This window comes from Salvelinus fontinalis, chromosome 26, assembly GCF_029448725.1.
Source record: "Salvelinus fontinalis isolate EN_2023a chromosome 26, ASM2944872v1, whole genome shotgun sequence".
NCBI lineage: Eukaryota > Metazoa > Chordata > Actinopteri > Salmoniformes > Salmonidae > Salvelinus > Salvelinus fontinalis.
The window spans coordinates 7,909,238-7,933,091 of NC_074690.1; the positions used below are offsets into that span (position 1 = coordinate 7,909,238).

The window sequence follows — 23,854 nt, forward strand, 5'->3', positions numbered from 1 at the left end:
AGCCATCATTCAACCGCATCTTGCCACAAGTGATCGAGGCGATTCTACACGTATTGTCCACGAGATACATTAGTTTCCCATTTACAGCCCACGAACAGGCGCGCATCAAAGCCCGAGGTTGTCCGCTCATTTAATTTCCCAGGGGTCAAGGGTGCAGTTGACTGCACGCATATTGCCTTACGCCCACCATCTGTAGATAAACGTGTATATGTTAACAGGAAGAATTTCCATTCATTGAATGTTCAGATCATCTGCGATGCCCGTATGCAACTACTCAATGTATACTGTAAGTGGCCAGGGTCTCAGCACGACTCATTCATTCTGCGCCACAGCAGAGTAGACCTGCGTCTAGAAGCTGGTGAGCGTGGAGGCGGTGGCTTCTCACTCCCTACGCCGATCCCCAAACAGCAGAGGAAATGCGTTGCAATTTGGCGCCCGGCAGAACAAGTTGAACGGTTGTGGAGCATCAGACTGCTGAAGGCGCCATCAATTTAAGTTAATTTTTGATTTATAGATCACAGGTGCATAAGTTACAAATGTGCTTCGTAGGTTTTTTTATGCTCAGTATCTTTTATGAATCAAACGTAAGCACAACATCGGAAATTATCTTACGACTAAGTTCAAGTATAAATATAAGAACATTTTTAAGAGGTCCCTGGTGTCTTATTGGTACCAAGATTATCTTCGAGACATTTTTTTTTTATTTACACAAAGACTGACCATGAAGATTCTTCCATTCACTATAATTGGGGGTCCTATTTTCTGTAAACAGTGCCGCGGTCTGCCTTGAACCGCGTGGCTTCAATGAGCAGGGTCAGTTGCTCTCCGTTGGCTCACATTCATAGCATCCTGCTTATTATACTAGACAGACAGTTCTGTCCTGAGTGGACTTGGCTACGGTAGTAGATAGCATCAATACTAACATCCATCTACTAATGTATGAAGATGTATGAAGATGAGGAGAGACAGGGAGTAAGATCCTTTATTAACACAGGGAAAAGGGTCATGAGGAGAGACAGTAGGTTATTATTTTCAGTTAATACAAAACCCATTTGACAAGGTAGCTCTCACAGCGATCTTTGACATCATTCTATCACCTTCTTTAGCTTCCTACTTCGCCTTCCTATCCTCAGTGTCATACAAATCTGATTCTATGGACAAACTGGTAGGAAATGCCTCCAGAAGTAAGCTTTTTTGTGTGTGTGTGAACCATTGTGCCAGTGTGCTATGTATCCAGGCCTGATGCTGTGTGACTAAACCAGTTTCACGCTCGGCTCACTTAAAAACACTAGAGATACAGGGCTATACAGAAACACAATGAGAAGGTGTCCCAATTGCTCCCCATTCCCTACACAGTGCACTACTTTTGACCAGGGCCCATGGGGAATAGGGTGCCATCTGAGATGCCTACACAGACTGCCTGCTGGGCCTCTACTTCCTTAACAATCCAGTCTCCTCTGATCGCTAACCTCTGACCTCTGTTGTGGTTGTCTAACACTTCTACATTTTGTCAAGTTCCAGTCAGAGTTCAAATTTTAGTCCAATGTATTAACTAAAGTCGAACCCACAGTAATGTTGTAGTAACAGCTGAAGGCAACAGACAGACAAGTCAACCATCTCCTGGTTGGACACACCAAACATCCTTACATCTACAAACACACGACAAGCAACAACAACAGTTGAGAATAACACTATTATCCTTCTGAAGGGGGAAACTCCCAGCTGTTTATCCCAGTGCTGACAGACAGAGACAGATGGAGAGCAATCCAGGATTCTTTTCCAGGTTCATCATTTCCATATAACACATCAGTATAGACATGGTGCACTGGGGGCTTCTGGTTTCAACATGACAGCAGAAGAAAACGCACCAAAACCTCTCCGCAATAAATCTTTATCTCCTGTTCTCTGTTTACCATCATGCACTGGGGTAAAGAGCTTTGGAGATCGCCCCGTCATCCTTCAGCCTATTATAACTATTCCTCCCAACTCCATCTACTCTTTCTTCTTCTCTTCCTCCGGGATGTAGACGGACACAGTGAACTCTCCTGCCTCAGTTCCATACTTGTTCTTCACCAGGAGTGCGTACTTCCCTGAGTCGGCCGTGGTTACCGCCGCGATGGTGATGCTGGCGAACTTGCCGTGTTCAAACTTGAGGGCGTAGCGTTCGTCAGACACCAGCTCTCTGTCGTTCTTCATCCAGGTGACCTCGGGGGCAGGGTCACCCCACACGTTGCCTGTCAGGTTTAGAGACTGGAGAAGTGGGGAGGCATGATGTCAGCACAATATTAAACACTGTTCCCTAAGCAACATATTCACATACAGACACGGAGGGAAGAGGAGAGAAGTGGGAAGTGAGAGCGAGCGTGAGAGACAGAGAGAGATAGTGAGGGTGAGAGAAAGAGGGCGAGAGAGATGTGGGAAGTGTTTCCCATGCCAATAAAGCCCTTTGAATTGAGAGAGGGGGAGAGAGATCCTAGTTACCTTGCCCTCCTGGATAGTGACCACATCTGGCAGACCTCCCACAACGCGGGCACGGTCTGCAATACAGGATGATCAATGTTAACACGCAAGGGCACACAGTGTGCCATTCAGAGCCCCTCCCTCCAGCCCAGAGCAGGAAGAGAGAAGATGTTTCATAATATTGGAGAATATAAATAACCACTCACTTCTCTCTGCAATGGCAGCAGCCCTGAGGAAGACAGACAGACAGACAGACAGACAGACAGACAGACAGACAGACAGGAAGACAGACAGACAGGAAGACAGACAGACAGACAGGGTCAGGAATAATAACAACTACATCCACTCTGTCTGTCTGACAGAACAGGATTTCCACACGTCATAATGAGAGAGATAAACGTCTGGTGTAGGTGAACTTACTTCAGCCTCTGGAACTCTACGAAGGCTTCCTCCCAGGCTGCAATGACAAACAACACATTAGTGAGCAGCTGCTGAACAGCCCTAAAGCCAGCGTTCAGCCTTCAGATGGAAGAAGCAGCATGTGTCAGCTTGGGGAACAGTAATCATATCCTGGAATAATGGCATTCAGAGCAGTCTGTTTACAGGAGTCTGATGTATTTATTACTCTGGGGTTGATTACAACTTCCGCACTTGTCTCTGTGCCGTTTGTTGCTACTTGGCTACCTGCCAAACTTTTTGTTTTTTTACTTTTTAATAACCGCTTAATTAAAACTTTGCATTTAACATATTTACCAACGTCTTCGTTTTTTCCGCGCTCAACTTTTTTAATTCTGAACATGGTTCTACAGGACCTCCACCAGCCGAAAAAGCTAAGTAGTAACATTAACACCATGCAGTCGCTGTACTCATAATATACAGGAGAACTATTGGCTTATGATGAGGATAGATGTGTTGCCTGCACAGCTTCAGATGCCATCGTTAGACAAGGGTAGTTTCAGTGTAGGAAAGGATGAAACAGCATCTGTGCCACCAGTAAGTACAGATAGTAACGTTAGAATAAATCCCCTCGCACGGTCCCCGCAGCCGGACAACTTTCTCATGGCTTCTGGAGGTACGGTCCCTGCAGCCGGACAACTTTCTCATGGCTTCTGGAGGCACGGTCCCCGCAGCCGGACAACTTTCTCATGGCTTCTGGAGGCACGGTCCCCGACGCCGGACAACTTTCTCATGGCTTCTGGAGGCACGGTCCCTGCAGCCGGACAACTTTCTCAATGCTTCTGGAGGCACGGTCCCTGCAGCCGGACAACTTTCTCATGGCTTCTGGAGGTACGGTCCCTGCAGCCGGACAACTTTCTCATGGCTTCTGGAGGCACGGTCCCTGCAGCCGGACAACTTTCTCAATGCTTCTGGAGGCACGGTCCCCGCAGCCAGACAACTTTCTCATGGCTTCTGGAGGCACGGTCCCCGCAGCCGGACAACTTTCTCAATGCTTCTGGAGGCACGGTCCCCGCAGCCGGACAACTTTCTCAATGCTTCTGGAGGCACGGTCCCTGCAGCCGGACAACTTTCTCATGGCTTCTGGAGGCACGGTCCCCGCAGCCGGACAACTTTCTCATGGCTTCTGGGGGGAAATGCTGTAGGAATGCTCAACTGGTGTCGCTCATTCAGCCGACAGAAACTTTCAACCGGTTCTCCCTATTAAGCAACGAGTCGGGGTCAGAGGCCGAGCCGCCGACGCTTCCTACCATTGGCTCTGACAAATTGAAAACCCTAGTCATTGGCGACTCCATTACCCGCATTATTAGACTTAAAATGAATCACCCAGCGATCATACACTGTTTACCAGGGGGCAGGGCTACCGACGTTAAGGCTAATCTGAAGATGGTGCTGGCTAAAGCTAAAACTAGCGAGTGTAGAGAGTATAGGGATATTGTTATCCACGTTGGCACCAACGATGTTAGGATGAAACAGTCAGAGGTCACCAAGCGCAACATGGCTTCAGCGTGTAAATTAGTCAGAAAGATTGTGTCGGCATCGAGTAATTGTCTCTGGCCCCCTCCCAGTTAGGGGGAGTGATGAGCTCTACAGCTGTCTCACAACTCAATTGCTGGATGAAAACTGTTATCTGCCCCTCCCAAAAGATAGAATTTGTAGATAATTGTCCTTCCTTCTGGGACTCACCCACAAACAGGACCAAGCCTGGCCTGCTGAGGAGTGACTGACTCCATCCTAGCTGGAGGGGGGCTCATCTTATCTATGAACATAGACAGGGCTCTAACTCATTCAACAAGAGAGAATAAGTTTCACTTCAGCAGTGATAAATTAATGAACTTCTTCAATGAAAAAGATGATCATTAGAGAGCAAATTACGGATTCCACTTTGAATCTGTGAATTTCTCCAAAGCTCCGTTGTCCTGAGGACCTAGGGTCAATAGAGACACTCAAGTTTTTTTTTTATCCTGCATTTCTTGACACATTCATTAAAAATAGTCATGGCCTCTAAACCCTCAAGCTGCATACTGGACCCTATTCCAACTAAATTACGTGAAGTTGGTAAATGCCCTTTTAATGGCGTCAGACCAAGGCTCTTCATCTGTCCTGATTCTAGACCTTAGTGCTGCTTTTCACACCGTCGATCACCACATTCTTTTGGAGAGATAGGAAACCGTAATTGGTCTACACGGACAAGTTCTGGCCTGGTTTAGAGCTTATCTGTCGGAAAGATATCAGTTTGTCTCTGTGGATGGTTTGTCCTCTGACAAATCAATTGTACGTTTCGGCAATACTCAAGGTTCCGTTTTAGGACCACTATTGTTTTCACTATATATTCTACCTCTGGGTGATGACATTCGGAAACATAATGTCAACTTTCACTGCTATGCGGATGACACAGAGCTGTACATTTTGATTAAACATGGTGAAGCCCCAAAATTGCCCTCCCTGGAAGCCTGTGTTTCAGACATAAGGAAGTGGATGGCGGCAAATGTTTTACTTTTAAACTCGGACAAAACAGAGATGTTAGTTCTAGGTCCCAATAAACTATATTAGACTACTGCAATGCTGTACTCTCCGGCTACCCGGATAAAGTGCTAAATAAACTTCAGTTAGTGCTAAACACGGCTGCTAGAATCTTGACTAGAACCCCAAATATTTGATCATACTACTCCAGTACAAGCCTCTCTACATTGGCTTCCTGTTGGGACTAGGGCTGATTTCATGGTTTTAATGCTAATCTACAAAGCATTACATGGGCTTGCTCCTACTTATCTCTCTGATTTGGTCCTGGTGTACATACATACGCAAACGCTACGGTCAGAAAACACAAGCCTCCTTATTGTCCTTAGAATTTCCAAGCAAACAGCTGGAGTCAAGGATTTCTCTTATCGAGCTCAATTTTAATGTGAGAGAAGCAGAATCTCAACCTTTAAGTCTTCACTGAAGACTCATCTCTTCAGTAGGTCCTATGATTGAGTGTAGTCTGGTCCAGGGTTGCAAATGTGAACGGCAAGACACTGGAGCAACGAACCGCCCTTGCTGTCTCTGCCTGGCCGGCTCCCCTCTCTCCACTGGGATTCTCTGCCTCTGACCCTATTACAGGGGCTGAGTCACTGGCTTACTGGTGCTCTTTTATGCAGTCCCTAGGAGGGGTGCGTCACTTGAGTGGGTTGAGTCACTGACGTGATCTTCCTGTCTGGGTTGGCGCCCCCCCTTGGTTTGTGCTGTGGTGGAGATCTTTGTGGGCTATACTCAGCCTTGTCTCAGGATGGTAAATTGGTGGTCTGTTGATATCCCTCTAGTGGTGAGGGGGCTGTGCTTTGGCAAAGTAGGTGGGGTTAAATCCTGCCTGGTTGGCCCTGTCCGGGGGTATCATCGGATGGGGCCACAGTGTCTCCTGACCCCTCCTGTCTCAGCCTCCAGTATTTATGCTGCAGTAGTTTATGTGTCGGGGGGCTAGGGTCAGTTTGTTATATCTGGAGTACTTCTCCTGTCTTATCCGGTGTCCTGTGTGAATTTAAGTATGCTCTCTCTAATTCTCTCTTTCTCTCTTTCTTCCTCTCTCTCGGAGAACCTGAGCCCTAGGACCATGCCTCAGGACTGCCTGGCATGATGACTCCTTGCTGTCCCCAGTCCACCTGGCCGTGCTGCTGCTCCAGTTTCAACTGTTCTGCCTGCGGCTATGGAACCCTGACCTGTTCACCGGACGTGCTACCTGTCCCAGACCTGCTGTTTTCAACTCCCTACAGACAGCAGGAGCGGTAACGATACTCTTAATGATCGGCTATGAAAAGCCAACTGACATTTACTCCTGAGGTGCTGACTTGCTGCACCCTCGACAACTACTGTGATTATTATTATTTGACCATGCTGGTCATTTATGAACATTTGAACATCTTGGCCATGTTCTGTTATAATCTCCACCCGGCACAGCCAGAAGAGGACTGGCCACCCCTCATAGCCTGGTTCCTCTCTAGGTTTCTTCCTAGGTTTGGCCTTACTAGGGAGTTTTTCCTAGCCACCGTGCTTCTACACCTGCATTGCTTGCTGTTTGGGGTTTTAGGCTGGGTTTCTGTACAGCACTTTGAGATATCAGCTGATGTAAGAAGGGCTATATAAATACATTTGATTTGATGTAGGTATGGATGTGGGGATGGATGTGGGTATGGATGTGGGTATGGATGTGGGTATGGATGTGGGTATGGATGTGGGTATGGATGTGGGTATAGATGTGGGTATGGATGTGGGTATGGATGTGGGTTTAGATGCGGGTATGGATGTGGGTTTAGATGCGGGTATGGATGTGGGTTTAGATGCGGGTATGGATGTGGGTTTAGATGCGGGTATGGATGTGGGTATGGATGTGGGTATGGATGTGGGTATGGATGTGGGTATAGATGTGGGTATGGATGTGGGTTTAAATGTGGGTATGGATGTGGGTTTAGATGCGGGTATGGATGTGGGTTTAGATGTGGGTTTGGATGTGGGTTTAGATGCGGGTATAGATGTGGGTATGGATATAGATGTGGGTATAGATGTGGGTATGGTGTGGGTTTAGATGTGGGTATGATGTGGGTTTAGATGTGGGTATGGATGTGGGTTTAGATGTGGGTTTGGATGTGGGTTTAGATGCGGGTATGGATATAGATGTGGGTATATATGTGGGTATGGATGTGGATGTGGGTATGGTGTGGGTTTAGATGTGGGTTTAATGTGGGTTTAGATGTGGGTTTAATGTGGGTTTAGATGTGGGTTTAGATGTGGGTTTAGATGTGGGTTTAGATGTGGGTTTGGATGTGGGTTTGATGTGGGTTTGATGTGGGTTTGATGTGGGTTTGGATGTGGGTTTGGATGTGGGTTTAGATGTGGGTTTAGATGTGGGTTTGGATGTGGGTTTAGATGTGGGTTTGGATGTGGGTTTAGATGTGGGTTTGATGTGGGTTTAGATGTGGGTTTAGATGTGGGTTTAGATGTGGATATGATGTGGGTTTAGATGTGGGTATGGATGTGGGTTTAGATGTGGGTTTAGATGTGGGTATGATGTGGGTTTAGATGTGGGTTTGGATGTGGGTATGATGTGGGTTTAGATGTGGGTATGATGTGGGTTTAGATGTGGGTTTGGATGCGGGTTTGGATGTGGGTTTAGATGTGGGTTTGGATGTGGGTATGATGTGGGTTTAGATGTGGGTATGATGTGGGTTTAGATGTGGGTTTGGATGCAGGTTTGGATGTGGGTTTAGATGTGGGTATGATGTGGGTTTAATGTGGGTTTGGATGTGGGTATGATGTGGGTTTAGATGTGGGTTTAGATGTGGGTATGGATGTGGGTTTAGATGTGGGTATGATGTGGGTTTAGATGTGGGTTTGGATGTGGGTTTAATGTGGGTTTAGATGTGGGTTTAGATGTGGGTATGATGTGGGTATGGATGTGGGTTTAGATGTGGGTTTAGATGTGGGATTAGATGTGGGTTTAGATGTGGATATGATGTGGGTTTAGATGTGGGTATGATGTGGGTTTAATGTGGATATGATGTGGGTTTAGATGTGGGTTTAGATGTGGGTATGGATGTGGGTATGATGTGGGTTTTAGATGTGGGTTTAGATGTGGGTTTGGATGTGGGTTTGGATGTGGATATGATGTGGGTTTAGATGTGGGTTTGGATGTGGATATGATGTGGGTTTGGATGTGGATATGATGTGGGTTTGGATGTGGATATGATGTGGGTTTAGATGTGGATATGATGTGGGTTTAGATGTGGATATGATGTGGGTTTAGATGTGGGTTTGGATGTGGGTTTGGATGTGGATATGATGTGGATTTGGATGTGGATATGATGTGGGTTTGGATGTGGATATGATGTGGGTTTAGATGTGGGTTTGGATGTGGATATGATGTGGGTTTAGATGTGGGTATGATGTGGGTTTAATGTGGGTTTGGATGTGGATATGATGTGGGTTTAGATGTGGGTATGATGTGGGTTTAATGTGGGTTTGGATGTGGATATGATGTGGGTTTGGATGTGGATATGATGTGGGTTTGGATGTGGATATGATGTGGGTTTGGATGTGGGTTTGGATGTGGGTATGATGTGGGTTTAGATGTGGATATGATGAGGGTTTAGATGTGGATATGATGAGGGTTTAGATGTGGAAATTATGTGGGTTTAGATGTGGATATGATGTGGGTTTAGATGTGGATATGATGTGGGTTTAGATGTGGATATGATGTGGGTTTAGATGTGGGTATGATGTGGGTTTAGATGTGGATATGATGTGGGTTTAGATGTGGATATGATGTGGGTTTAGATGTGGATATGATGTGGGTTTAGATGTGGGTTTGGATGTGGATATGATGTGGGTTTAGATGTGGGTTTGGATGTGGATATGATGTGGGTTTGGATGTGGATATGATGTGGGTTTAGATGTGGATATGATGTGGGTTTAGATGTGGGTTTGGATGTGGATATGATGTGGGTTTAGATGTGGGTTTAGATGTGGATATGATGTGGGTTTGGATGTGGGTTTGGATGTGGGTTTGGATGTGGGTTTGGATGTGGGTTTAGATGTGGGTTTGGATGTGGGTTTGGATGTGGGTTTAGATGTGGATATGATGTGGGTTTAGATGTGGGTATGGATGTGGGTTTAGATGTGGGTTTGGATGTGGGTTTAGATGCGGGTATGGTGTGGGTATAGATGTGGATATGATGAGGGTTTAGATGTGGTGGGTACACAGAATCGTGAGCCACTGCGGCCCCTCATGATACGTTCCTATGTTTTGTGGCCCCCACCACCATTAAAGTTGCCCGCACTAGATACTTGAAAAGGTTGATCAGACACAGCAGACTGGGGGTGTGGTGATGAAACCTCACTCCTCAATCAATTTGTTTCTGTGTGTGTGTGTGTGTGTGTGTGTGTGTGTTTCATTTACATTACATTTAAGTCATTTAGCAGACGCTCTTATCCAGAGCGACTTACAAATTGGAAAGTTCATACATATTCATCCTGGTCCCCCCGTGGGAATTGAACCCTGGTCCCCCCTTGGGAATTGAACCCACAACCCTGGCGTTGCAAGCGCCATGCTCTACCAACTGAGCCACACGGGACCACGTGTGGCTCCATAGATACCCACGTGCTTGCGTGCGTGCGTGCGTGCGTGCGTGCGTGCGTGCGTGCGTGTGTCGGTTTCTCACCTTGTCCAGACAGGTCACAGAACCTCTTAACCCCGTCCTTGCCGTCACAGATATTTATTGTGTATTTGCCCTTATCTTTCTCTGTGGGCTCATTCACCTTGAGCCACAGCTGCTCCCCACTCACTCCACACTGGACTCTGTCAGAGTGGGCGATCTTTGCTTCCCTGCAGACAGATACAATGACATACACACAGAAACACACACTGAGTCAACATGAGCACTCCATACATCCATAGATTTGTAGACACGGAGGTATCACTGGAACAGAGACATGAGGTAGGTAGATATGGAGGTTTCACTGGAACAGAGACATGAGGTAGGTAGATATGGAGGTATCACTGGAACAGAAACATGAGGTAGGTAGATATGGAGGTATCACTAAGACTCTGAAATGTCACCATATTTCCTCTGTAGTGCAGTAGGGTACTATGGAGCCACTAGGTAGTGGAGTAGGGATCTATGGAGCCACTAGGTAGTGCAGTAGGGATCTATGGAGCCACTAGGTAGTGGAGTAGGGATCTATGGAGACACTAGGTAGAGGAGTAGGGAGCCACTAGGTAGAGGAGTAGGGAGCCACTAGGTAGTGGAGTAGGGAGCCACTAGGTAGAGGAGTAGGGAGCCACTAGGTAGAGGAGTAGGGAGCCACTAGGTAGTGGAGTAGGGAGCCACTAGGTAGAGGAGTAGGGAGCTATAGAGCCACTAGGTAGTGCAGTAGGGAGCTATGGAGCCACTAGGTAGAGGAGTAGGGAGCTATGGAGCCACTAGGTAGAGGAGTACATTTACATTTACATTTAAGTCATTTAGCAGACGCTCTTATCCAGAGCGACTTGAGTAGGGAGCTATAGAGCCACTAGGTAGTGCAGTAGGGAGCTATGGAGCCACTAGGTAGTGGAGTAGGGAGCTATGGAGCCACTAGGTAGTGCAGTAGGGAGCTATGGAGCCACTAGGTAGTGGAGTAGGGAGCTATGGAGCCACTAGGTAGTGCAGTAGGGAGCTATGGAGCCACTAGGTAGTGGAGTAGGGATCTATGGAGACACTAGGTAGTGCAGTAGGGATCTATGGAGCCACTAGGTAGTGGAGTAGGGATCTATGGAGACACTAGGTAGAGGAGTAGGGAGCTATGGAGCCACTAGGTAGAGGAGTAGGGAGCTATGGAGCCACTAGGTAGAGGAGTAGGGAGCCACTAGGTAGTGGAGTAGGAAGCTAGGGAGCCACTAGGTAGAGGAGTAGGGAGCTATGGAGCCACTAGGTAGAGGAGTAGGGAGCTATGGAGCCACTAGGTAGTGCAGTAGGGAGCTATGGAGCCACTAGGTAGTGGAGTAGGGATCTATGGAGCAACTAGGTAGAGGAGTAGGGAGCTATGGAGCCACTAGGTAGAGGAGTAGGGAGCTATGGAGCCACTAGGTAGTGCAGTAGGGAGCTATGGAGCCACAAGGTAGAGGAGTAGGGATCTATGGAGACACTAGGTAGAGGACTAGGGAGCTATGGAGCCACTAGGTAGAGGAGTAGGGAGCTATGGAGCCACTAGGTAGAGGAGTAGGGAGCCACTAGGTAGTGGAGTAGGAAGCTATGGAGCCACTAGGTAGAGGAGTAGGGAGCTATGGAGCCACTAGGTAGAGGAGTAGGGAGCTATGGAGCCACTAGGTAGAGGAGTAGGGATCTATGGAGCCACTAGGTAGAGGAGTAGGGATCTATGGAGACACTAGGTAGAGGAGTAGGGATCTATGGAGACACTAGGTAGAGGAGTAGGGAGCCACTAGGTAGTGGAGTAGGGTACTATGCAGACACTAGGTAGTGGAGTAGGGATCTATGGAGACACTAGGTAGTGCAGTAGGGAGCTATAGAGCCACTAGGTAGAGGAGTAGGGAGCCACTAGGTAGTGGAGTAGGGAGCTATGGAGCCACTAGGTAGTGCAGTAGGGAAATATGGAGCCACTAGGTAGTGGAGTAGGGATCTATGGAGCCACTAGGTAGTGCAGTAGGGAGCTATGGAGCCACTAGGTAGAGGAGTAGGGAGCTATGGAGCCACTAGGTAGAGGAGTAGGGAGCTATGGAGCCACTAGGTAGAGGAGTAGGGAGCTATGGAGCCACTAGGTAGAGGAGTAGGGAGCTATGGAGCCACTAGGTAGTGGAGTAGGGATCTATGGAGCCACTAGGTAGTGCAGTAGGGAGCTATGGAGCCACTAGGTAGAGGAGTAGGGAGCTATGGAGCCACTAGGTAGTGGAGTAGGGATCTATGGAGCCACTAGGTAGAGGAGTAGGGAGCTATGGAGCCACTAGGTAGTGCAGTAGGGAGCTATGGAGCCACTAGGTAGTGGAGTAGGGATCTATGGAGCCACTAGGTAGTGCAGTAGGGAGCTATGGAGCCACTAGGTAGAGTAGGGATCTATGGAGCCACTAGGTTGTGCAGTAGGGAGCTATGGAGCCACTAGGTAGTGGAGTAGGGAGCTATGGAGCCACTAGGTAGTGCAGTAGGGAGCTATGGAAACACTAGGTAGAGGAGTAGGGAGCTATGGAGCCACTAGGTAGAGGAGTAGGGAGCTATAGAGCCACTAGGTAGAGGAGTAGGGAGCCACTAGGTAGTGGAGTAGGGTACTATGGAGCCACTAGGTAGCGGAGTAGGGAGCTATGGAGCCACTAGGTAGCGGAGTAGGGAGCTATAGAGCCACTAGGTAGAGGAGTAGGGAGCCACTAGGTAGTGGAGTAGGGTACTATGGAGCCACTAGGTAGCGGAGTAGGAAGCTATGGAGCCACTAGGTAGTGGAGTAGGGAGCTATAGAGCCACTAGGTAGTGGAGTAGGGAGCTATGGAGCCACTAGGTAGTGGAGTAGGGAGCTATAGAGCCACTAGGTAGAGGAGTAGGGAGCTATGGAGCCACTAGGTAGAGGAGTAGGGATCTATGGAGACACTAGGTAGAGGAGTAGGGAGCTATGGAGCCACTAGGTAGTGCAGTAGGGAGCTATGGAGCCACAAGGTAGAGGAGTAGGGATCTATGGAGACACTAGGTAGAGGACGAGGGAGCTATGGAGCCACTAGGTAGAGGAGTAGGGAGCTATGGAGCCACTAGGTAGAGGAGTAGGGAGCCACTAGGTAGTGGAGTAGGAAGCTATGGAGCCACTAGGTAGAGGAGTAGGGAGCGTTGGAGCCACTAGGTAGAGGAGTAGGGAGCTATGGAGCCACTAGGTAGAGGAGTAGGGATCTATGGAGCCACTAGGTAGAGGAGTAGGGATCTATGGAGACACTAGGTAGAGGAGTAGGGATCTATGGAGACACTAGGTAGAGGAGTAGGGAGCCACTAGGTAGTGGAGTAGGGTACTATGCAGAAACTAGGTAGTGGAGTAGGGATCTATGGAGACACTAGGTAGTGCAGTAGGGAGCTATAGAGCCACTAGGTAGAGGAGTAGGGAGCCACTAGGTAGTGGAGTAGGGAGCTATGGAGCCACTAGGTAGTGCAGTAGGGAGCTATGGAGCCACTAGGTAGTGGAGTAGGGATCTATGGAGCCACTAGGTAGTGCAGTAGGGAGCTATGGAGCCACTAGGTAGAGGAGTAGGGAGCTATGGAGCCACTAGGTAGTGGAGTAGGGATCTATGGAGCCACTAGGTAGAGGAGTAGGGAGCTATGGAGCCACTAGGTAGAGGAGTAGGGAGCTATGGAGCCACTAGGTAGAGGAGTAGGGAGCTATGGAGCCACTAGGTAGAGGAGTAGGGAGCTATGGAGCCACTAGGTAGTGGAGTAGGGATCTATGGAGCCACTAGGTAGTGCAGTAGGGAGCTATGGAGCCACTAGGTAGAGGAGTAGGGAGCTATGGAGCCACTAGGTAGTGGAGTAGGGATCTATGGAGCCACTAGGTAGAGGAGTAGGGAGCTATGGAGCCACTAGGTAGTGCAGTAGGGAGCTATGGAGCCACTAGGTAGTGGACTAGGGATCTATGGAGCCACTAGGTAGTGCAGTAGGGAGCTATGGAGCCACTAGGTAGAGGAATAGGGATCTATGGAGCCACTAGGTTGTGCAGTAGGGAGCTATGGAGCCACTAGGTAGTGGAGTAGGGAGCTATGGAGCCACTAGGTAGTGCAGTAGGGAGCTATGGAGACACTAGGTAGAGGAGTAGGGAGCTATGGAGCCACTAGGTAGAGGAGTAGGGAGCTATAGACCCACTAGGTAGAGGAGTAGGGAGCCACTAGGTAGTGGAGTAGGGTACTATGGAGACACTAGGTAGCGGAGTAGGGAGCTATGGAGCCACTAGGTAGTGGAGTAGGGAGCTATAGAGCCACTAGGTAGTGGAGTAGGGAGCTATGGAGCCACTAGGTAGTGGAGTAGGGAGCTATAGAGCCACTAGGTAGAGGAGTAGGGAGCTATGGAGCCACTAGGTAGTGCAGTAGGGAGCTATGGAGCCACTAGGAAGAGGAGTAGGGATCTATGGAGCCACTAGGTAGTGAAGTAGGGAGCTATGGAGCCACTAGGTAGAGGAGTAGGGAGCTATGGAGCCACTAGGTAGAGGAGTAGGGAGCCACTAGGTAGTGGAGTAGGGAGCTATGGAGCCACTAGGTAGAGGAGTAGGGAGCTATGGAGCCACTAGGTAGAGGAGTAGGGAGCTATGGAGCCACTAGGTAGAGGAGTAGGGAGCTATGGAGCCACTAGGTAGTGCAGTAGGGAGCTATGGAGCCGCTAGGTAGTGGAGTAGGGATCTATGGAGACACTAGGTAGAGGAGTAGGGAGCTATAGAGCCACTAGGTAGTGCAGTAGGGAGCTATGGAGCCACTAGGTAGAGGAGTAGGGAGCTATGGAGCCACTAGGTAGGGAGCAATAGAGCCACTAGGTAGTGGAGTAGGGATCTATGGAGCCACTAAGTAGGCAGTAGGGAGCTATGGAGCCACTAGGTAGTGGAGTAGGGAGCTATGGAGCCACTAGGTAGTGGAGTAGGGAGCTATGGAGCCACTAGGTAGTGGAGTAGGGAGCTATAGAGCCACTAGGTAGTGGAGTAGGGAGCTATGGAGCCACTAGGTAGTGCAGTAGGGAGCTATGGAGCCACAAGGTAGAGGAGTAGGGATCTATGGAGCCACTAGGTAGTGGAGTAGGGATCTATGGAGCCACTAAGTAGGCAGTAGGGAGCTATGGAGCCACTAGGTAGTGGAGTAGGGAGCTATGGAGCCACTAGGTAGTGGAGTAGGGAGCTATAGAGCCACTAGGTAGTGGAGTAGGGAGCTATGGAGCCACTAGGTAGTGGAGTAGGGAGCTATGGAGACACTAGGTAGAGGAGTAGGGAGCTATAGAGACACTAGGTAGAGGAGTAGGGATCTATGGAGACACTAGGTAGTGCAGTAGGGAGCTATAGAGCCACTAGGTAGAGGAGTAGGGAGCCACTAGGTAGTGGAGTAGGGTACTATGGAGCCACTAGGTAGAGGAGTAGGGAGCTACAGAGCCACTAGGTAGAGGAGTAGGGAGCTATGGAGCCACTAGGTAGTGAAGTAGGGAGCTATGGAGCCACTAGGTAGAGGAGTAGGGAGCTATGGAGCCACTAGGTAGAGGAGTAGGGAGCTATAGAGCCACTAGGTAGAGGAGTAGGGAGCCACTAGTTAGTGGAGTAGGGTACTATGGAGCCACTAGGTAGAGGAGTAGGGAGCTACAGAGCCACTAGGTAGAGGAGTAGGGAGCTACGGAGCCACTAGGTAGTGAAGTAGGGAGCTTTGGAGCCACTAGGTAGAGGAGTAGGGAGCTATGGAGCCACTAGGTAGAGGAGTAGGGAGCTATAGAGCCACTAGGTAGAGGAGTAGGGAGCAATGGAGCCACTAGGTAGTGGAGTAGGGAGGGAGCCACTAGGTAGTGGAGTAGGGAGCTATGGAGCCACTAGGTAGAGGAGTAGGGAGCTATGGAGCCACTAGGTAGTGGAGTAGGGAGCTATGGAGCCACTAGGTAATGGACTAGGGATCTATGGAGACACTAGGTAGTGGAGTAGGGAGGGAGCCACTAGGTAGTGGAGTAGGGATCTATGGAGACACTAGGTAGAGGAGTAGGGAGCTATGGAGCCACTAGGTAATGGACTAGGGATCTATGGAGCCACTAGGTAGTGCAGTAGGGTACTATGGAGCCACTAGGTAGAGGAGTAGGGAGCTATGGAGCCACTAGGTAGTGCAGTAGGGTACTATGGAGCCACTAGGTAGAGGAGTAGGGAGCTATGGAGCCACTAGGTAGTGGAGCAGGGATCTATGGAGACACTAGGTAGAGGAGTAGGGATCTATGGAGACACTAGGTAGAGGAGTAGGGAGCCACTAGGTAGTGGAGTAGGGTACTATGCAGACACTAGGTAGTGGAGTAGGGATCTATGGAGACACTAGGTAGTGCAGTAGGGAGCTATAGAGCCACTAGGTAGAGGAGTAGGGAGCCACTAGGTAGTGGAGTAGGGAGCTATGGAGACACTAGGTAGTGCAGTAGGGAGCTATGGAGCCACTAGGTAGAGGAGTAGGGATCTATGGAGCCACTAGGTTGTGCAGTAGGGAGCTATGGAGCCACTAGGTAGTGGAGTAGGGAGCTATGGAGCCACTAGGTAGTGGACTAGGGATCTATGGAGCCACTAGGTAGTGCAGTAGGGAGCTATGGAGCCACTAGGTAGAGGAGTAGGGATCTATGGAGCCACTAGGTTGTGCAGTAGGGAGCTATGGAGCCACTAGGTAGTGGAGTAGGGAGCTATGGAGCCACTAGGTAGTGCAGTAGGGAGCTATGGAGACACTAGGTAGAGGAGTAGGGAGCTATGGAGCCACTAGGTAGAGGAGTAGGGAGCTATAGAGCCACTAGGTAGAGGAGTAGGGAGCCACTAGGTAGTGGAGTAGGGTACTATGGAGCCACTAGGTAGCGGAGTAGGGAGCTATGGAGCCACTAGGTAGTGGAGTAGGGAGCTATAGAGCCACTAGGTAGAGGAGTAGGGAGCTATGGAGCCACTAGGTAGTGGAGTAGGGAGCTATGGAGCCACTAGGTAGTGGAGTAGGGAGCTATAGAGCCACTAGGTAGAGGAGTAGGGAGCTATGGAGCCACTAGGTAGTGCAGTAGGGAGCTATGGAGCCACTACGTAGAGGAGTAGGGAGCTATGGAGCCACTAGGTAGAGGAGTAGGGAGCTATGGAGCCACTAGGTAGTGCAGTAGGGATCTATGGAGCCACTAAGTAGGCAGTAGGGAGCTATGGAGCCACTAGGTAGTGGAGTAGGGAGCTATGGAGCCACTAGGTAGTGGAGTAGGGAGCTATGGAGCCACTAGGTAGTGGAGTAGGGAGCTATAGAGCCACTAGGTAGTGGAGTAGGGAGCTATGGAGCCACTAGGAATTGCAGTAGGGAGCTATGGAGCCACAAGGTAGAGGAGTAGGGATCTATGGAGCCACTAGGTAGTGGAGTAGGGATCTATGGAGCCACTAAGTAGGCAGTAGGGAGCTATGGAGCCACTAGGTAGTGGAGTAGGGAGCTATGGATCCACTAGGTAGTGGAGTAGGGAGCTATAGAGCCACTAGGTAGTGGAGTAGGGAGCTATGGAGCCACTAGGTAGTGGAGTAGGGAGCTATGGAGCCACTAGGTAGTGGAGTAGGGAGCTATAGAGCCACTAGGTAGTGGAGTAGGGAGCTATGGAGCCACTAGATAGTGGAATTAGGGAGCTATGGAGACACTAGGTAGAGGAGTAGGGAGCTATAGAGACACTAGGTAGAGGAGTAGGGATCTATGGAGACACTAGGTAGTGCAGTAGGGAGCTATAGAGCCACTATGTAGAGGAGTAGGGAGCCACTAGGTAGTGGAGTAGGGTACTATGGAGCCACTAGGTAGAGGAGTAGGGAGCTACAGAGGCACTAGGTAGAGGAGTAGGGAGCTATGGAGCCACTAGGTAGTGAAGTAGGGAGCTATGGAGCCACTAGGTAGAGGAGTAGGGAGCTATGGAGCCACTAGGTAGAGGAGTAGGGAGCTATAGAGCCACTAGGTAGAGGAGTAGGGAGCTATGGAGACACTAGGTAGAGGAGTAGGGAGCTATAGAGCCACTAGGTAGAGGAGTAGGGAGCTATGGAGCCACTAGGTAGTGCAGTAGGGAGCTATAGAGCCACTAGGTAGAGGAGTAGGGAGCCACTAGGTAGTGGAGTAGGGTACTATGGAGCCACTAGGTAGAGGAGTAGGGAGCTACAGAGCCACTAGGTAGAGGAGTAGGGAGCTACGGAGCCACTAGGTAGTGAAGTAGGGAGCTATGGAGCCACTAGGTAGAGGAGTAGGGAGCTATGGAGCAACTAGGTAGAGGAGTAGGGAGCTATAGAGCCACTAGGTAGAGGAGTAGGGAGCTATGGAGCCACTAGGTAGTGGAGTAGGGAGGGAGCCACAAGGTAGTGGAGTAGGGAGCTATGGAGCCACTAGGTAGAGGAGTAGGGAGCTATGGAGCCACTAGGTAGTGGAGTAGGGAGCTATGGAGCCACTAGGTAATGGACTAGGGATCTATGGAGACACTAGTTAGTGGAGTAGGGAGGGAGCCACTAGGTAGTGGAGTAGGGATCTATGGAGACACTAGGTAGAGGAGTAGGGAGCTATGGAGCCACTAGGTAATGGACTAGGGATCTATGGAGCCACTAGGTAGTGCAGTAGGGTACTATGGAGCCACTAGGTAGTGGAGCAGGGATCTATGGAGACACTAGGTAGAGGAGTAGGGATCTATGGAGACACTAGGTAGAGGAGTAGGGAGCCACTAGGTAGTGGAGTAGGGTACTATACAGACACTAGGTAGTGGAGTAGGGATCTATGGAGACACTAGGTAGTGCAGTAGGGAGCTATAGAGCCACTAGGTAGAGGAGTAGGGAGCCACTAGGTAGTGGAGTAGGGAGCTATGGAGCCACTAGGTAGTGCAGTAGGGAGCTATGGAGCCACTAGGTAGTGGAGTAGGGATCTATGGAGCCACTAGGTAGTGCAGTAGGGAGCTATGGAGCCACTAGGTAGTGGACTAGGGATCTATGGAGCCACTAGGTAGTGCAGTAGGGAGCTATGGAGCCACTAGGTAGAGGAGTAGGGATCTATGGAGCCACTAGGTTGTGCAGTAGGGAGCTATGGAGCCACTAGGTAGTGGAGTAGGGAGCTATGGAGCCACTAGGTAGTGCAGTAGGGAGCTATGGAGACACTAGGTAGAGGAGTAGGGAGCTATGGAGCCACTAGGTAGAGGAGTAGGGAGCTATAGAGCCACTAGGTAGAGGAGTAGGGAGCCACTAGGTAGTGGAGTAGGGTACTATGGAGCCACTAGGTAGCGGAGTAGTGAGCTATGGAGCCACTAGGTAGTGGAGTAGGGAGCTATAGAGCCACTAGGTAGAGGAGTAGGGAGCTATGGAGCCACTAGGTAGTGGAGTAGGAAGCTATGGAGCCACTAGGTAGTGGAGTAGGGAGCTATAGAGCCACTAGGTAGAGGAGTAGGGAGCTATGGAGCCACTAGGTAGTGCAGTAGGGAGCTATGGAGCCACTAGGTAGAGGAGTAGGGATCTATGGAGACACTAGGTAGAGGAGTAGGGAGCTATGGAGCCACTAGGTAGAGGAGTAGGGAGCTATGGAGCCACTAGGTAGAGGAGTAGGGAGCCACTAGGTAGTGGAGTAGGGAGCTATGGAGCCACTAGGTAGAGGAGTAGGGAGCTATGGAGCCACTAGGTAGAGGAGTAGGGAGCTATGGAGCCACTAGGTAGAGGAGTAGGGAGCTATGGAGCCACTAGGTAGTGCAGTAGGGAGCTATGGAGCCACTAGGTAGTGGAGTAGGGATCTATGGAGACACTAGGTAGAGGAGTAGGGAGCTATAGAGCCACTAGGTAGTGCAGTAGGGAGCTATGGAGCCACTAGGTAGAGGAGTAGGGAGCTATGGAGCCACTAGGTAGAGGAGTAGGGAGCAATAGAGCCACTAGGTAGTGGAGTAGGGATCTATGGAGCCACTAAGTAGGCAGTAGGGAGCTATGGAGCCACTAGGTAGTGGAGTAGGGAGCTATGGAGCCACTAGGTAGTGGAGTAGGGAGCTATGGAGCCACTAGGTAGTGGAGTAGGGATCTATGGAGCCACTAAGTAGGCAGTAGGGAGCTATGGAGCCACTAGGTAGTGGAGTAGGGAGCTATGGAGCAACTAGGTAGAGGAGTAGGGAGCTATAGAGCCACTAGGTAGAGGAGTAGGGAGCTATGGAGCCACTAGGTAGTGGAGTAGGGAGCTATGGAGCCACTAGGTAGAGGAGTAGGGAGCTATGGAGCCACTAGGTAGAGGAGTAGGGAGCTATGGAGCCACTAGGTAGAGGAGTAGGGAGCTATGGAGCCACTAGGTAGTGCAGTAGGGAGCTATGGAGCCACTAGGTAGTGGAGTAGGGATCTATGGAGACACTAGGTAGAGGAGTAGGGAGCTATAGAGCCACTAGGTAGTGCAGTAGGGAGCTATGGAGCCACTAGGTAGAGGAGTAGGGAGCTATGGAGCCACTAGGTAGAGGAGTAGGGAGCAATAGAGCCACTAGGTAGTGGAGTAGGGATCTATGGAGCCACTAAGTAGGCAGTAGGAAGCTATGGAGCCACTAGGTAGTGGAGTAGGGAGCTATGGAGCCACTAGGTAGTGGAGTAGGGAGCTATGGAGCCACTAGGTAGTGGAGTAGGGATCTATGGAGCCACTAAGTAGGCAGTAGGGAGCTATGGAGCCACTAGGTAGTGGAGTAGGGAGCTATGGAGCCACTAGGTAGTGGAGTAGGGATCTATAGAGCCACTAGGTAGTGGAGTAGGGAGCTATGGAGCCACTAGGTAGTGGAGTAGGGAGCTATGGAGCCACTAGGTAGTGGAGTAGGGAGCTATAGAGCCACTAGGTAGTGGAGTAGGGAGCTATGGAGCCACTAGGTAGTGGAGTAGGGAGCTATAGAGCCACTAGGTAGTGGAGTAGGGAGCTATGGAGCCACTAGGTAGTGGAGTAGGGAGCTATGGAGACACTAGGTAGAGGAGTAGGGAGCAATAGAGACACTAGGTAGAGGAGTAGGGATCTATGGAGACACTAGGTAGTGCAGTAGGGAGCTATAGAGCCACTAGGTAGAGGAGTAGGGAGCCACTAGGTAGTGGAGTAGGGTACTATGGAGCCACTAGGTAGCGGAGTAGGGAGCTATGGAGCCACTAGGTAGTGGAGTAGGGAGCTATAGAGCCACTAGGTAGAGGAGTAGGGAGCTATGGAGCCACTAGGAAGTGGAGTAGGGAGCTATGGAGCCACTAGGTAGTGCAGTAGGGAGCTATAGAGCCACTAGGTAGAGGAGTAGGGAGCCACTAGGTAGTGGAGTAGGGTACTATGGAGCCACTAGGTAGAGGAGTAGGGAGCTACAGAGCCACTAGGTAGTGGAGTAGGGAGCTATAGAGCCACTAGGTAGTGGAGTAGGGAGCTATGGAGCCACTAGGTAGTGCAGTAGGGAGCTATGGAGCCACAAGGTAGAGGAGTAGGGATCTATGGAGCCACTAGGTAGTGGAGTAGGGATCTATGGAGCCACTAAGTAGGCAGTAGGGAGCTATGGAGCCACTAGGTAGTGGAGTAGGGAGCTATGGAGCCACTAGGTAGTGGGAAGGGAGCTATAGAGCCACTAGGTAGTGGAGTAGGGAGCTATGGAGCCACTAGGTAGTGGAGTAGGGAGCTATGGAGCCACTAGGTAGTGGAGGAGGGAGCTATGGAGCCACTAGTTAGTGGAGTAGGGATCTATAGAGCCACTAGGTAGTGGAGTAGGGAGCTATGGAGCCACTAGGTAGTGGAGTAGGGAGCTATAGAGCCACTAGGTAGTGGAGTAGGGAGCTATGGAGCCACTAGGTAGTGGAGTAGGGAGCTATGGAGACACTAGGTAGAGGAGTAGGGAGCTATAGAGACACTAGGTAGAGGAGTAGGGAGCTATAGAGCCACTAGGTAGTGCAGTAGGGAGCTATAGAGCCACTAGGTAGAGGAGTAGGGAGCCACTAGGTAGTGGAGTAGGGTACTATGGAGCCGCTAGGTAGAGGAGTAGGGAGCTACAGAGCCACTAGGTAGAGGAGTAGGGAGCTATGGAGCCACTAGGTAGTGAAGTAGGGAGCTATGGAGCCACTAGGTAGAGGAGTAGGGAGCAATGGAGCCACTAGGTAGTGCAGTAGGGAGCTATGGAGCCACTAGGTAGTGGAGTAGGGATCTATGGAGCCACTAGGTAGTGCAGTAGGGAGCTATAGAGCCACTAGGTAGAGGAGTAGGGAGCCACTAGGTAGTGGAGTAGGGTACTATGGAGCCACTAGGTAGAGGAGTAGGGAGCTACAGAGCCACTAGGTAGAGGAGTAGGGAGCTACGGAGCCACTAGGTAGTGAAGTAGGGAGCTATGGAGCCACTAGGTAGAGGAGTAGGGAGCTATGGAGCCACTAGGTAGAGGAGTAGGGAGCTATGGAGCCACTAGGTAGAGGAGTAGGGAGCTATAGAGCCACTAGGTAGAGGAGTAGGGAGCTATGGAGCCACTAGGTAGTGGAGTAGGGAGGGAGCCACTAGGTAGTGGAGTAGGGAGCTATGGAGCCACTAGGTAGAGGAGTAGGGAGCTATGGAGCCACTAGGTAGTGGAGTAGGGAGGGAGCCACTAGGTAGTGGAGTAGGGATCTATGGAGACACTAGGTAGTGGAGTAGGGAGGGAGCCACTAGGTAGTGGAGTAGGGATCTATGGAGACACTAGGTAGAGGAGTAGGGAGCTATGGAGCCACTAGGTAATGGACTAGGGATCTATGGAGCCACTAGGTAGTGCAGTAGGGTACTATAGAGCCACTAGGTAGTGGAGCAGGGATCTATGGAGCCACTAGGTAATGCAGTAGGGAGCTATGGAGCCACTAGGTAGTGGACTAGGGATCTATGGAGCCACTAGGTAGTGCAGTAGGGAGCTATGGAGCCACTAGGTAGTGCAGTAGGGAGCTATGGAGCCACTAGGTAGAGGAGTAGGGATCTATGGAGCCACTGGGTTGTGCAGTAGGGAGCTATGGAGCCACTAGGTAGAGGAGTAGGAAGCTATGGAGCCACTAGGTTGTGCAGTAGGGTGCTATGGAGCCACTAGGTAGTGGAGTAGGGAGCTATGGAGCCACTAGGTAGTGCAGTAGGGAGCTATGGAGACACTAGGTAGAGGAGTAGGGAGCCACTAGGTAGAGGAGTAGGGATCTATGGAGCCACTAGGTTGTGCAGTAGGGAGCCATGGAGACACTAGGTAGAGGAGTAGGGAGCTATGGAGCCACTCGGTAGTGGAGTAGGGATCTATGGAGACACTAGGTAGTGGAGTAGGGAGCTATAGAGCCACTAGGTAGAGGAGTAGGGAGCCACTAGGTAGTGGAGTAGGGTACTATGGAGCCACTAGGTAGCGGAGTAGGGAGCTATGGAGCCACTAGGTAGTGGAGTAGGGAGCTATAGAGCCACTAGGTAGAGGAGTAGGGAGCCACTAGGTAGTGGAGTAGGGTACTATGGAGCCACTAGGTAGCGGAGTAGGGAGCTATGGAGCCACTAGGTAGTGGAGTAGGGAGCTATGGAGCCACTAGGTAGTGGAGTAGGGAGCTATGGAGCCACTAGGTAGTGGAGTAGGGAGCTATAGAGCCACTAGGTAGAGGAGTAGGGATCTATGGAGCCACTAGGTAGAGGAGTAGGGAGCTATGGAGCAACTAGGTAGTGGAGTAGGGAGCTATAGAGCCACTAGGTAGTGGAGTAGGGAGCTATGGAGCCACTAGGTAGTGGAGTAGGGAGCTATAGAGCCACTAGGTAGAGGAGTAGGGAGCTATGGAGACACTA

At 50.2% G+C, this 23,854-nt stretch overlaps 1 protein-coding gene across 1 annotated transcript in view; it reads right to left on the reverse strand.

The window, feature by feature from the left end:
* Positions 1-964: 964 nt before the first annotated feature.
* Positions 965-23,854, reverse strand: part of myom1a (myomesin 1a (skelemin)) — a 130,180-nt gene continuing 107,290 nt past the window's right edge. The window contains exons 33-37 of the mRNA XM_055882462.1: positions 10,107-10,270; positions 2,881-2,917; positions 2,667-2,689; positions 2,482-2,537; positions 965-2,250 (exon numbers count right to left, since the gene is read on the reverse strand). Coding sequence (XP_055738437.1) covers positions 1,993-2,250; positions 2,482-2,537; positions 2,667-2,689; positions 2,881-2,917; positions 10,107-10,270 — 538 coding nt within the window. The 3' untranslated portion in view covers positions 965-1,992. The remainder of the gene's footprint in view (positions 2,251-2,481; positions 2,538-2,666; positions 2,690-2,880; positions 2,918-10,106; positions 10,271-23,854) is intronic.